The sequence below is a fragment of the Leptonychotes weddellii genome, chromosome 13 (assembly GCF_054177405.1).
Source record: "Leptonychotes weddellii isolate Sample4059 chromosome 13, ASM5417740v2, whole genome shotgun sequence".
Classification (NCBI taxonomy): Eukaryota; Metazoa; Chordata; class Mammalia; order Carnivora; family Phocidae; genus Leptonychotes; species Leptonychotes weddellii.
The window spans coordinates 47494907-47510288 of NC_138381.1; the positions used below are offsets into that span (position 1 = coordinate 47494907).

Consider the following 15382-nt stretch of genomic DNA (forward strand, 5'->3'; position numbering starts at 1 on the left):
TGATTGCTACTAAAAATTTTCATGATTCTGAATTATTTTTATAGGTAATGGGAAAGAGGTGCTAGTTCCAACATATTTCCAAAAATTTCTTAAACTAATATTTTTTTATATTTATTTTTTAAAGTTTGTTCTTTTCATTTTGTTAAAGCAAAGAGAAACCAGCCTTTGGAAAGTTGAATATAAACAAACCCACATCTGAAAGAAAAGCCTCTGTGTTTGGTAAAAGGTAATGATATTTTTTATTAGTTTTAATGAAAGGATTCTTAAAAAAATAGGATGGCATGATCCCTCACAAAAGAAAGTTAAAAGCTAGCTTTCTTCCGTTTTAAATGGTGAAATGGTTATATCTGTTTTAGATAGTGCTAAGAGATATATCAGCACATTCAGACCACTATTTCATGTTATAAGTGAATAGTTGATTGAAAATTCTATACCTAGCTTTCAGATAGTATGGAATCATAGCATTTTAAAATTCGGAGGGACCATCATCTAGTTCAGCAGTTTAGTCCCAGGCTTTTTTATACTCTTAAATATTAAGATTCCAAAGAGCTTTCATTTTGTGGGCTGTATTTATGGATATTAATATTAGAAATTAAAACTGGAAAGTTTTTAATTATGAATTCATTGAATGTAAAATAATAATAACCCCTTACGTGTTAACAAAAATAACATACCTTTAACGTAAAAGAATTTTTTTTCCCAAAAACAACTATTTCAGTAATAAAAGTGATGTTGTTTTACATTTTTGCAAATCTCTTTAACATCTGGCAAAATAGAAGATAGCTAGCTTCTCATATCAGCTTCCCATTCAGTCTGTTAAAATATCATACATCATGTAGCCAACCTCTGAAAAACTCCAGTGTACACTCATGAGAAAATGAGAATGAAAGGGGCAAATAACATCTTAGTTTTTCAGCATGAAAATAGCTTTGTCTTCTCAGATCCCCAAGATCACACTTTGAAAACCACTGTCTAGCATAGATCAGTGGTCGCCTGTGCTGAAGGTGGGGCAAGGAGTGAATGTTAAGGAGTAAAAAATTTTTGCGATGATGAAAATGTTCAATATCTTTATGTCTTCATTGTGGCAGAGATTGCACAGGTATATACGTTGTCAAACCTCATCATACCATACACTTTAAACAGGTACATTTTACTCTAAGCAAATTACACCTCAATAAAATTTATTTTTTAAGGAATGATCAACCCCAAAATTGAAAAAATAATTTGTTCTTTTATCTCACCAAAACAAAATATAACTGTTTTAAGGCAAACCTGTTCAATTGTTTTGAAAATATTTAGAGGTGAAATGTTTGTTACCTTAGAAAAGTCTTTGCCTTGAAACCAAATTAAGCTCTTTCTGATATTCATTCCAGTTGGTGAAAAATCTTAAGGCATTTTTGTAATGTAACTCTTCTCTCAGTGGTGAACTTCACAGATAATGATGATAATTACTATAAAATCTAACATTTGCTGAGCATTTTTATAAGCCAGACGTTGTTATAAGTGCTTTGTCTGTATTAACTCTTTTAATCAATCCTCAGAACTGCCCTATGAATAGATACTATTATTGTATCCATTTTATAGAAAAGGAATTGAAGCACAGAGAGGTTAAGTAATTTTAAGACAGAATTTGAAACCACAGACTCTGATTCTGGACCCTGTGCTCTTAAGTTATAAATTGAATGATGCAGTATTTTGATTGGTTAGGAAATTCTCTTATAATTTAAAAAGATATCTAACAGTGCAGTTCTGTGTAGAATAAGAGCTGAGTCTATACATGTATTCCTTTTGGGTAAAAAAAAAAAAAAAAATTAAAGATTAAGTAATAGCAGTATGTAGAAAAGTGGTTCTCAAATTAGCAAATTCTCAGGGGAGAAAATAGCCAATCTGGGCTGTGGAGTGAGAGGGCCCAAGCTAAAGAACTTTTAGAGCATTGGCAGGAGAGAAGTTGAAAGCAGTAAGCAAACTTGCAGGGACAAATAGAACTCTGATGAACAGAGTTCAGATATTACAGCAGTGTTCATTGCAACTCAGTTTTGTGGCATCTGTTCAATAAGGAAAATTGTTATTCTAAGGATATTTAATAAACTGCAGTTGGTAGCTAAATCAGGCCACAAAGTTAGGCAAAAGAAACCATTATAAAAATACAAACAAATTAAGTTTTGTTTTGCAGAGGAAGGGCTTAAAATGGAGCACATATGTTTTATCCATTAATGACTAAAAAGTTGCACCATGTAAATTTATAGTAAATAACAATCAGATACATAGGGGCGCCTGGGTGGCTCAGTCGTTAAGCGTCTGCCTTCGGCTCAGGTCATGATCCAGGGTCCTGGGATCAAGCCCCACATTGGGCTCCCTGCTCCGCGGGAAGCCTGCTTCTCCCTTTCCCACTCCACCTGCTTGTGTTCCCTCTCTCACTGTCTCTCTCTCTGTCAATAAATAAATATTTAAAAAAAAAAAATCAGATACATAATATTGCATGACACAAAAACGTTTAAGAGAAAAAGCATACACTACCCATTTTAACATCTCAAAAACAATTTTCCCACAAGAAATGATGGCAAATGAAAGGGTTAGGAGTGAAGGAGCAATCGTGGAAGGCTAAATAGGATGGCGAAAGGACTTGGGTTACTGAATAGACTTGGAGAATGGTTGTACAGAAGATCTAGTGGACTCAAAATACACTCTTAGGTGATAGTGTATGTGTTAGGAATGCAATGCACCACAGTGCATTTTTCTTCCTACCTCATTTTATAGTTATCATTATTTGCTCTTTTTCTCTGCTTTGAATAAGAGAAAATAATTGAACTTTAATGTTTGTTGCTGCTAGTAAAATATAAAATCACCTTGAAATAATTTAGACTTGACCACAGACTGAAATAGTTTTGACTGACTGTTTATATTTCCAGAACTAGTGGACATGGATCTCGGAATAGTCAATTTGGTATATTTTCCAGTTCTGAAAAAATCAAGGACCCACGACCACTTAATGACAAAGCATTCATTCAGCAGTGTATTCGACAACTCTGTGAGGTATTTTATATTCTCTTAAGTATTTTCCAGTAATTTTTCTATTATAAAATGTTTGATGTTTCTTAAAAATTATTGTAGTTTCTTACAGAAAATGGTTATGCATATAGTGTATCCATGAAATCTCTACAAGCTCCTTCTGTTAAAGACTTCCTAAAGATCTTCACTTTTCTTTATGGCTTCCTGTGCCCTTCGTATGAACTTCCTGACACAAAGTTTGAAGAAGAGGTTCCAAGAATCTTTAAAGATCTTGGGTTTGTATGTTATATTTCTTATTAGCCTTAAGAGATTGTAGGAACACAGAGAAGAAGCAGGCTCAATTGATTTGTAAAGATTCTGAGTGAGAGAAATCATATATTTTAAGATGGTCACTGTGGGCAGTATATCTTAGGATAAATTTAAAAGACAAGAAAAACCACTGTTTGGAGGTTATTCCTGAACTGTAGAAGATAGTTCATAAGGCTTTCCAAATACTGAAGTGACGAGGAATAGCTAGGATGGGCTGGATACCACAGATTTTATAGAAGCAAAAAAGACAGGATTGGAGGCCTGGAGAAAATGGGGTGGGATGAAGTCAAGAATGGCTGTGTAGAGTAAACACGGGAAGGAATGGATTTGAGAATGAAGAGTATACACATGTGGCTTATTTGGAGTACATTGAATTTGAGGGAACAAACAATTTTTTAGGAGAGGAGTCCAACATACTGGTTGTAAATCAAGTTCTGCAGTGTTAGGGATATACGTACAAAGAGAAGAAACCAAAAAATACACAAAATCATTTCAGAGTAAGATGACCAAGAACAAAATCTTAATAAATATCTTACTTCTAAACAAGTCAAGACTGTTGGTATATATGTGGAATTTTTCTAATGTAACTTGCCTAATTTAGCCTTATTTTCACAAAATTAACATTGTTGGCTTCTATTTTTTTTCCTAACTTTTCATAGGTATCCTTTTGCATTATCCAAAAGCTCCATGTATACAGTGGGGGCCCCTCATACATGGCCACATATTGTGGCAGCCTTGGTTTGGCTCATAGACTGCATCAAGGTATTTGATTTTTCATTTTAAAATGTATATGTAGGAAAGATTTTTTTTTTTCCTTGAGATAGTGTTATTTCTCTCTCAGTCTGTCTTTTGCCAGTTATCTTAAAGTCTACATCTGTTTTCATTTTTCAAAGCACATTTGATTTTAAATTCTTCAGACTATTAACAAATGCTTCTAGAGGTGAGAGGAATTACCACATTGGCAAGGAAATTATTTGTTTTTGCGAGGTTTTAAAGCTTTAAAAAAAAAAGTAGGAAATTATTTCCCCCATTATATACATAACATTACTTTGGTTTTTTTCCCTTTTTTAATTAAAATCCATATGCATTGCAAAAAGTTTTGGAAAATACAGAAATACACAGAAAGTGATATACCCATAATCCCACAACTCAGAGACAACAATTTAAAACATTTCCTTGGACTATAGTTTTAAAGGTGCCTTTTTTGCTGCACAAATTATGTGGGTTTTTCTTTTTAACTTTTGATATATATATTGACAAATTTCCCTTCAGAAAACTTGCACCAGTTAAAAGCTCCTCAGCAATGTATGAGCATATGCATTTTCCGAAAACATCGTTTTAAAATCTTTACCATTTGAAAGGTGAAAAATAGCTTGTTTAATATATATATTATTAAAGCAATTGTCTTTTTGTATGGTTTGTCATTGATATTTCTTGTGGGTTTTTTTGGTCCTATTTTATGTATATTTTAATCTTTATAAATTAAACTGCTTATATATTAAGTTTATCAATATTTTAAATGAACAAGTGAAAACTTTTTTTCATATTTGCAATCTTTTTCTCAACTTGAACATATTTCACACTTATTACAACTGCCTATTTGTGTCTTTTGCCATTTTTCTATTTTCTTATTGATTTGTAGGAGCACCAAAGAGTCAAACTGGGGTAATTAGCTCGTATGGATATGGTACAAATATTTTTTCCCTTTTGATTTATGTGCTGTATTTTGACTGTTGAGAAATACAGATCTTTATCTAGTCTAATTCAGTCTCTTATAGTTTCCGAGTTCCTGTCCTTAGTGCTGGAATCCTTAAAACTAATACTGTCCTGACATTCTCTTGTCCATCGACAGTCCCTTAACAAAATATAGGCAGGCACTAGGTGGATAGATTTTTGACCCAGAAGACATCCCAGTACTTTCAGCACCACCATTGTCAAGATAAGAGTAGAAATCCAATACCATTTTACTGAACTTAATGTATAACATCTGTGCATTCAGTTTGTCTCTCCTCAGCGATATCCATCGACATTGGGTAACTACCTCTCTTTTCCCACCACCAAATACTCCTATTGTCAATAGAACACTTTACCCTTGTTTCACTAAACAACTTATGTCATTCTTTTGTGGTTAGGAGACAGCATTTCCACAGTGATGCAGGAGCTCATGGAGTACCTGCTTTGGCTTCTGTTGGGGAGGGACCTCTTGAGATGCCTCCAAGTCTATTATATAGGTTGAAATTTCCTCTTTGCTATCTTGGTTTGCTTGAGGTGGTAGAACTGAACACTATAAGAATCAATGAGAGATTGTAAGAATCAATGAGACATCATAAGTTTCTTGTTCTAATTATCTTTCCCACTTAACAGAATCCTAAAAATTTAGCCAGATTTAGGATGGCCTCCTTTAGTCTCTGATGTTAAAAAAAAAAAAAAAATTCTTCCACTTTTTTACCTATTTTTATTACTTCTTTGTATTTAAATAATCTTTATTGTTTCCTTCGTTCTGCTAACTTTGGACTTACTTTGGTCTTCTCTTTCTAGTTTCTTGAGGTGTAAATTTAGGTTCTTATTTAGGATCTTTCTGTTTCCTTGATGTATGCATTTATAGCTACAAACTTCCCTCTTTAAGCTGCTTTTGCTACATCCCATAAGTTTGATATGTTGTATTTCCATTTTCATTTGTCTCAAGATACTTTTTTATTTCCCCTTCAATTTCTGATTTGTTACATTGGTTGTTCATGAGAGTGATGTTTAACTTCCATGTTCCCATGACTTTTCCACTTTTCCTCCTATTGTTGATTTCTACTTTCATACCATTTTGGTTAGAGAAGATACTTGGTATGACTTCTTCTTGAATCATACTAAGACTTGTTGTATGACTTAACATATGATCTCTCCTAGAAAATTTTCCTTGTACTCATGAGAAGAATGTATATTTTGCTATTGTTGGATATGTTTTGTATATGTCTGTTGAGTCCATTTGGTCTGTAGTGTTGTTCAAATTGCTATTTATTTATTCTCTGGATGATCTCCCCATTGTTAAGAGTGTGGTATTAAAGTCTTCCAACTATTATTGTATTACTGTTATTTCTTTTTTTTTTTCTTTATTTTTCCTTTTAAAGATTTTATTTATTTGACAGAGAGAGACACAGCGAGAGAGGGAACACAAGCAGGGGGAGTGGGAAAGGGAGAAGCAGGCCTCCCGCGGAGCAGGGAGCCCAATGTGGGGCTCGATCCCAGGACCCTGGATCATGACCTGAGCTGAAGGCAGACACTTAACGACTGAGCCACCCAGGCGCCCCTGCTGTTATTTCTTTTAGTTCTTTTAGTATTTGCTTTATATATTTAGGTGCTCCCATGTTGGTTGTATAAATATTTATAAATGTTTTATCTTCTTGATGGATTGACCCTTTTATCATTATATAATGACCTTTGTCGTCTCTTTCTACCACTTTTCAATTTTTGTTTTTTTTTTAAGATTTTATTTATTTATTAGATAGAGAGAGAGAGCACAAGCAAGTGAGAGAGAGAGGGAGAAGCAGGCTCCCTGCTGAGCAGGGAGCCCGATGCGGGACTCGATCCCAGGACCCTGGGATCATGACCTGAGCCGAAGTCAGAGGCTTAACAACTGAGCCCTCCATATCCCTCTACCACTTTTCATTCAAAGTCTTATTTTGCCTGGTATATCTTTTTCATCCCTTCACTCTCAGTCTGGATCTCTAAAACTAATGTGAGTCTCTTGTAGGCAGCCTATTTTTGGATCTTGTTTTTGTCCATTCAGTCATTCTGTGTCTTTGGAAAGTTTAATCCATTTACACTTAATTATCCATGGATAAGGACTTACTGCCATTTGTTCATAGTTTTCAGACCATTTTGTAGATCTGTTGTTCTGCTTGGTTCTTATTCTACTATCTTCTTTTGAAATTTGATGATATTTGGTATCAGCATACTTTGATATCATTTTTATGTATCTATTTCATGTTTTTCCCTTGTAGTTATCATAAGACTTACATAAAATATCTTTAAAACTATAACATTCAGGGTGCCTGGATAGTTCAGTCGGTTAAGCGTCCAACTCTTGATCTCCGCTCAAGTCTTGATCTCAGGGTCATGAGTTCAAACCCCACATTGGGCTCCATGTTGGGTGTAGAGCCTAATTTAAAAAACAAAAATAACAGCTATAACATCCTATTTTAAACTGATAGCTTCAATAACATTCATAAATTTTACACTTTCACTTCTCCCTTTTACATTTTAGGTTATTGATGTTACAGTTTACATACTTTTTTATATTGTGTTTCCAATAACAGTTTATTGATGTTACAGTTTACATACTTTTTTATATTGTGTTTCCAATAACAGGTTATTGCAGTTATAGTTCTTTTTAATACATTTATTTTTTAACTATTAAGCTAGAGTCATAAGTGAATTACACACCACCGTATTAGAAAAGCAGACTTTGTATGTTTATTGTTACCAGTGAGTTTTACATTACCTTCATATGTTTTTACAATGTTAATTAGCACCTTTTGCTTCCACTCAAATAACTCCCTGTAACTTTCCTTGTAAGGCAGGTCTTGTGGTGGTGAACTCCCTCAGCGTTTATTTTGGAAAGTCTATATCTCTCCTTCATTTCTGAAGGGCAGTTTTGCCAGATACAGTATTTTGGGTTGATGGTTTTTTCCTTTCAGTATTTTAAATATGCCATCCCTTTCTCTCCTGGCCTAAAAAGTTTCTATTGAGAATTCCACGAATAGTCTTATGGGGGTTTTCTTGTATGTAACTTCTCCCTTCTCTCTTGCTGCTTTCAAAATTCTTTGTCTTGATTTTTGACAATTTAATTTTAATATGTCTCAACATAGCCCTGTTTGGGGTCCTGTGGGCTTCGTGGATCTGGATGTCCATTTTTCTTCCTACATTTGGGACTTATTGCTTTAAGTCTCTTATTGCTTTATACTTTCTTTTTATACTTTATACTTTCATCTCATTGCTTTAAGTCTCTTATTGCTTTATACTTTCTGTGTCTTTCTCTTTCTCTTCTCCTTTTGAGATTCCCATAATGGAGATACTGTATCATTTGATGATGATCCATAAGTCCCATAGGCTTTCTTCACTCTTTTTCATTCTTTTTTTCTGTTTCTGTGACTGGATAATTTCAAATGTCCTGTCCTCTAGCCCACTGACTGCTTTTTCTGCATGGTTGACTTTGCTTTGGAAGCTCTCTGTTTAATTCTTTAGATCAGTCTTTTTTTTTCAGCTCTCATTTGTTTGATTCTTTTTTTTTTTAATTTCTCTTTGTTGAATTTCTTGTTTTGTTCATACATTGTTTTCTAATTTTGTTTAGTGTGTTCTTATAGTTTACTAAACATCTTTGAGAGGATTATTCTGAATTAGTTCATAGCTCTCCATTTCTGTAGGGTTAGTTATTGGAGCTTTATTAGTTTCCTTTAGTAGAATCATGTTTACCTTATTTTTCATGATCCTGATTCCTTATGATGGTACCTGCACATTTGAGTAAGTGGTCTCTTCTTCCACATTTGACAGGTTCTCTTTGGTAGAGACAGTTCTTTACCAGTCAGCTCAGATGGGGGTTTAGATGTATCAGCTGGTAACGTACTTGGGCAGGTGGGGCTTATATCAGGGTTTAGTTTTGGGAAAGGTCACTGCCCAAGCTGTGAGGTTAGGGGAGAGGGGGAAGTGCTACTGTCTGAGAACGGTTCCCTGCCCAAATGAGACTATAGGTTAGGCGCCACGATTTCCTGGATAGTTGGGACTGAGTACCATACTCAGCAATAGGCAGTGCTGTAAATTAGCTTCCCTGCCCTCATGGTGCAACAGAACAGCCCCAAAGCCTGCATGGCTTGTTTAGAGTCCCAAACCAATGGTATGAGTATGTGCTGAATTCCCTGAATAGAAGGAGCCACCACTGGTTTTGCTCTACATACAAGGAAGGCCATGAGCTGTGCTCTCCAAGTGTCACTGTAAGTAGGGCTGTAGGATGGGCTACACAGCATCGCATATGCTCTGGTTAGGTTTCCTGGTCAGGCAGGCTGAAGGCTGTAAAAAGCAGCAGGCAAAACTGCAATTTAGTTTCCACACCTGGGAGGGGGCCCTCATACATGCTTCAAGATTAGAAAGGCTCTTGTTTGGGGTTCAAATTAAGCAGAACTCCAAATTCCCTGGCCTAACAGGCCACCATCCTAGCCCTGCAGATGATAGGGCCACCAGCCAGATTCTCCACTCCAATGCCACTCTAATCAGAGTTGTCAGGTAGGTTACACATATACCCAGGTGCTCTGGTTAGGTTTTTCTGGTCAGGTGGGCCTGGAGACTGTATTCAGCTTTGGACAGCACCATAAATTATCTTCCCTGTCCCCCTGGAGCTTCAGACCAAGCCTCATGACCAGCAAGGCTTTTTGGGAATCAAATCAGAGAGAATTGCATGCTTAACTCCCCAGATAACAGGGCTACTGTCTTGGGTCTGCAGAAGCAGAGCCACTGAGCAGGTTCTCCACTCAATTGCTGCTGTACCTGGGGCTAGAGGGTGGGCTATTGAGATTCCCATGAGCTCTAGTAAGGTTTCCTGATTAGCAGGGTTGGAGGCTATATTCAGCAGTGGGCAGGGCTATGGATTAGATTCCCCAGAATGGAGGAAAGAGACAGAACAGACCCCAAGACTGGCAAGATTCTTCTCGGGAAGCTAATCAGGCAAACCTGTGCACCAGACTCCAGCCAGATGGGGTTGCTGACTTGGCTCTGCAGATGATCAAAGCCCCAGCCAAGCTCTTTTCAACTCTTATATGAGTCTTATATGAGTATCTTTGGAATAGGAAAGAAGTAGATATGGCAAGCAACTCTGGGCTAAGAACGTAGGAGTCTGATATGTAAGTCCTAGGATAAGAAAAATTAATGAAATATTTTTAGCAGAAACTGCATTCTCCTTTTCATTCCTAGTGCATGGTGCTTTTCTTAGAAGCTTAGTGTGCATTATACTAGATACACATTTACATCTTTACATTTCATATCAGTTTCATTTACACTTTCTAGTTATTTTTTCATGTTTGGAAGGTGGTATTTTTAAAACAATTTATAAGGGCGTCTGGGTGGCTCAGTTGGTTGAGCAACTGCCTTCGGCTCAGGTCATGATCCTGGAGTCCCGGGATCGAGTCCCACATCGGGCTCACGTCGGGCTCCCTGCTCAGCAGGGAGTCTGCCTCTCTCTCTGACCCTCCCGCCTCTCATGCTCTCTATCTCATTAAAGAAAAAAAAAAAAAAAACAATTTATAAAAACAGGTGTTCCAAAATGGAATTTATTTGCCTTAAAAACCTTTAGCAATTTTCCTTTATAAACATCTGACTGTTTTGCTGTAATGTATTATCTTATCACTTTCAAGCTTAAACAATTCTGTTTCTGAGTATTTCATATTGTAACGAATCTGAAGTTCATATTTATACATACTGAAGCAGTCTGTGGATAACATTTAAGCACCAAACTTGAGTTCATAGAAAAGAAATAATCCTTTTTGGTTCACCTTTTGTGGCAATTTTTTTTTTTAGATTCTCAGAGTTGCATTAAAATGTGTGTATATGCTCTTAATGAATTAATAGTAGCATAAAGATCAGCATATTTAATAGAACTAAATATGGAATCCATCCTTTTTTAATTCTAATGGATTTAGTTACTAAAATATTAGAAGGATTACATTTTAATGCTCAATAAAATGACCTCTCTAGAGACTTTGTCATGCAGTAATGTAAATGCTTCTAAAAATGACACTAAAACAAATGTTACAAAACATGAGAGCTATGTGTTTTTCTCACATTTTATCAACTTAAATATGTTGCTTGTGTACTTACTAGTTACATAATGCCATGAAAGAAAGCTCACCTTTATTTGATGATGGACAGCCTTGGGGAGAAGAAACTGAAGATGGAATTATGCATAATAAGGTACCTTACATTACCACGAACATTATAGTTATCTTGGTATTATTAACTGTGTAACTATTGAAATTAATATAGTCGGGCGCCTGGGTGGCTCAGTGTCTGCCTTTGTCTCAGGTCATGATCCCAGGGTCCTAGGGTCAAGCTCTGCCCCAGGCTCCCTGCTCAGCAGGGGCTCTGCTTCTCTCTCTGCCCCTGCCCCCACTTGTGCGCGCGCGCGCACGCACTCTCTCTCTCTCTCTCTCTCTCTCGCAAAAATAAATAAAAATATTTTTTAAAAAAAGAAATTAATATACTCTTTAGTGGAGTCTTTTCGCTTCCCAAAAAACTTCTAAAATTGAATTTTTTTTAACATAAATAGATTTATTCTTGGAATCACATTGTCATTTCTTAAAATTAAGTAGGCATAGAAATTTAAAATGGTAACTAAGTGGGCCACTTGGGTGGCACAGTTGGTTAAGTGTCCAACTCAGGTCATGATCTCAGGGTCATGGGATCGGGTCCCGCATCTGGCTCCACGCTCAGCTTGGATTCTGCTTGAGACTTTTTCCCTCACCCCTGCTCCTCCTCTCACATGTGCAGCCACATGCTTGCGTAGTCACTCGCTCTCTCTCTCTAAAATAAATCTTTTCTAATAAAATGTTAAGTAAGTAAAAAATGCACGGAAATTGGAATTAAATCATAACATGTTACTGTTTTGTATATAAATGTAACATTTCTTTTCTCCTGTACCTTTTAGAATGAAGATATCAATACTGGCAACATAAGTCTTTGAGTCTTAAATATTACATGTGGGTCTTATGTTTTGTTTTGGCCTTTTATTTAGGCATATTACCACTTAGATCCGAGTTACCACTTCCAAAAGGGATTGAGATAAAAGTAAACATGGTCTAAGTTGGTTCCCAAGCCATACTTTATTGGAGCCTAAACTATGTAACTGACCCCACCCTATTTCCTAACATAAGCAAATTTATGTGTCTAAATAGAGCAAACACCAACTCCAAGGAATAGATTTATAATATTGAGGTTAAACATTAATGTGCCCTAGCACATATAAAAGATCGATCACCATGCATGTCCCTAAAAAGAAAAACTATTTTCTGTGCTAATTCTAATCTACACTCTTTGGAGCATTTGACATTAAAAAAAAAAAAAAAAAGTGGCAAAGAACTTTAGTCTCATTTTTTATTACTACTTTTCATTACTTTTTTTTTTTTTTTTTTTAAACAGAGTAACCATACCTTTTACTATTTCAGCAATGTCCCCTGCTGGAGAAGCAGTTAGAAAGCCTTTGATCCTACTTTTGAGAGAACTCTCCTCCCATGTTGCAATATGTGCACTGGACTAAATTTATCTGTACCTCATTTTGTAGCCAAATACAACACTTGTTAAATATTAAATTTTTTGACGTTTATCCTAAAGGTTAAACCAGTAAGTTATTCTTGCTATTTTAGCTATTATTTCAAATGACAATATAAAGGGCAGCACTTTGGAAATTATAAAGTGCTGCTCTGTATAGAATATTATTAAAAAATATTTTAAAGAAGGTTATCAAAGTGCTCATAATTTTACCAAATTATGAGCCTCACCTTTGTGGATCCAGAAACTCAATTTGTTAGTAGCAGAGCATTTGACTGCAGAAATTTAATTTGTTTTTTAATCTGCAAAATCAAAATTAACAAAGCTTAAACTGATTCACTGTCACCAAATTCACAAGAGACTGATCTAAAATAGAATGAAATGTATTATTTTATCATCAGTGGTATACCTTTCCAGTTACAGGAATACTCATACTGCCTATTCAGGGTAACCTTTCCATATCAACCAAGTAATACAAAGGTTGGTTAGTTGGCGGAGAATCAGCACAAAGGGAATTGGTTTGTCTTGAGGGATATTTATTTATCAGCCATCCTCACCTCCTGAGAAAGCATGCATCTTCAGTGACCGAAACACCTCATAACTGCAGAATATAGTGTTACTTTCTCTTGGATAAATATTAACAATGCTAATATTCTGCTATTTAGATCTCTACTAACCATGCCATTTTTTTAGACTGAAGTTACAGTGTAACTATAGCCTTCATTCTGATTTTCACAGCTAGACTTAGTCAGTTTAATTGGACTTAGATCATCATCAGTTCATTTAAGTTTTTCATAAGGTTGATTGCATAAAGATGAATGTGCATTTTATGTTGAATTATATTTATTAATAAGCTTCCTTGTTTGACCTCAAAATTCTGAAGGTATGGTTTCTTTACTGTTTACTAATTTTAACCTTTATCCAAATTTAAGTGTTCTTTATTATCCTCATTCACATTAGAAGTAGCAGACGGAGTAAGTCTGTGCAGCATAATTAATGATATATCCTAGGTTTGTGTCTCATTTATAGGAGTTCTTATAACTACTTAGTATTCCTGATTTTTCTTTTTTTAATTCAAATTTAAATTTTCACTTAGAAAAATGAAACAAACTAAATAGAGAATAATAGCTTTTTTTTTTTTAATGTGCTTAACCCAATCAGTTGTTTTTGGACTACACCATAAAATGCTATGAGAGTTTCATGACTGGTGCTGACAGTTTTGAAGAGATGAATGCAGAGTTGCAGTCAAAGTTGAGTAAGTGTTCTCATTCCTAGTGTGCTTGCTTAGTCATGTATTAAACTCTGTTCGTGGAGTTGTAGCTCATTTTACCACACCCAGTGTTTATATGAGCTACTCTAAATGTGTTTGGATGCCTACTAATTTTTGTCTTCCTTGTTTCTTTGGTGAAAAGAAGTGATAGTTAAGCAGAAAGAATACCAATTTTGGAGTCAGACCTGAGGCAAAACCTCTTCCTGGCTACGTGACCTTAACAGATTACTTAACCTGTCTAACAAAGTTTTGCAAGATTAGGTGGCCATGTACATAAAGTATCAAACACACTACCAGGAACACAGAAGATAATCAGCGAATGTTATTCCTATGATATTCTTGCTTTACTGTTTGAGAAATTAAAGTACCAATTAATCAAAAGACCTAAGGTCCCTTCAAAATGTGTGGCAGACAGTTAATGGACTATTATATTTCCAAAGAAAGAAATTGTTTATGTTTCCACTCTATTTTAACCTAGGGACATTCAGTGTTTACTAGCTAACTCTAAAATGTTCCAGAGGAATTAATTTAATTGTTTTTTTCTTTTATTGAAATAGTCTTATATGTAAAATGGTAGAATGGTGGGTAAAACAGATAAATTTAAGATGTGTAAAACTGTTTCTCCAATGAAATCAATCAAAACAGGAGACTATCACCTTGCCAGTATTGGCACAAAAGGTAAAAACATTTCTCCTATGTTCCCATTGGACATATCTTCCTGAACTAATAGGACAATTTCAGCTTGTCGACATAAGAAAAGGAGCAAGGTAAATGAAGTTTCATTTTGAAAGAGGAAAATTCATAGTGATCTAATATAAAAAGCATTTAGTGAATTCATTTACTCACACAGTATTTATTGTATATCTACAGTGGGCAAGCCACTATTTAGGCACAAAGGATAGAGTAATGAATAAGAGATAGAAAATCCCTGCCCTGTGAGGTTACCTCTACTACAGAAAATAATCAAATAAACAACTATAAATCAAAGGTTGATAAGTGCTATGAAGAAAAATAAAGCAAGTAAGAGGGTAGAAAGTGTAGTGAAGGGAAAGGTTTGCTATTTCAGAGGGTAGGATATCCTTAACTGGTAGCATTTTGAACAGAGACCAAGAAGGAAGTAAGGAAACAGCAATGGTGAAGACCTGGGGAAAAATGTTTCTAGGCAGAATTGAGATCTTACTAAGTTTTGGGGTTTTCTCTCCAGAGGATTTATTTAATGTTGATGCTTCCAAGCTGGAATCATTAGCAGCAAAAAACAAAGCATTGAATGAACAGATTGCAAGATTGGAACAAGAAAGAGAAAAAGAACCGGTTAGTAAACATGCTTATTTCATCAATAGGCTTATATACTTAGCTCTTTTGGACTCTTGGATCTCCTTAAAGGATACCAGCTGTTTCTTTATTAAAAAATAAATAAATAAAATAACAACATAAGCTTCTTAAAAATTAATTTTTTTACATAGGACAGAACTCCCCATGAAAACATGTTTGGTA

The 15382-nt window shown here is 35.2% G+C and overlaps 1 protein-coding gene across 3 annotated transcripts in view; it reads left to right on the plus strand.

Annotated features, from left to right (window-relative positions):
* The window catches only part of NDC80 (NDC80 kinetochore complex component), a 49982-nt gene that overhangs the window by 2553 nt on the left and 32047 nt on the right, over positions 1–15382 (plus strand). For all 3 annotated transcript variants that reach the window (XM_031033287.2, XM_006727779.3, XM_081801549.1), the window contains exons 3-9: positions 149–226; positions 2910–3033; positions 3112–3284; positions 3978–4080; positions 11176–11265; positions 13780–13873; positions 15093–15199. In XM_031033287.2, the coding sequence (XP_030889147.1) occupies positions 149–226; positions 2910–3033; positions 3112–3284; positions 3978–4080; positions 11176–11265; positions 13780–13873; positions 15093–15199 (769 nt within the window). The remainder of the gene's footprint in view (positions 1–148; positions 227–2909; positions 3034–3111; positions 3285–3977; positions 4081–11175; positions 11266–13779; positions 13874–15092; positions 15200–15382) is intronic.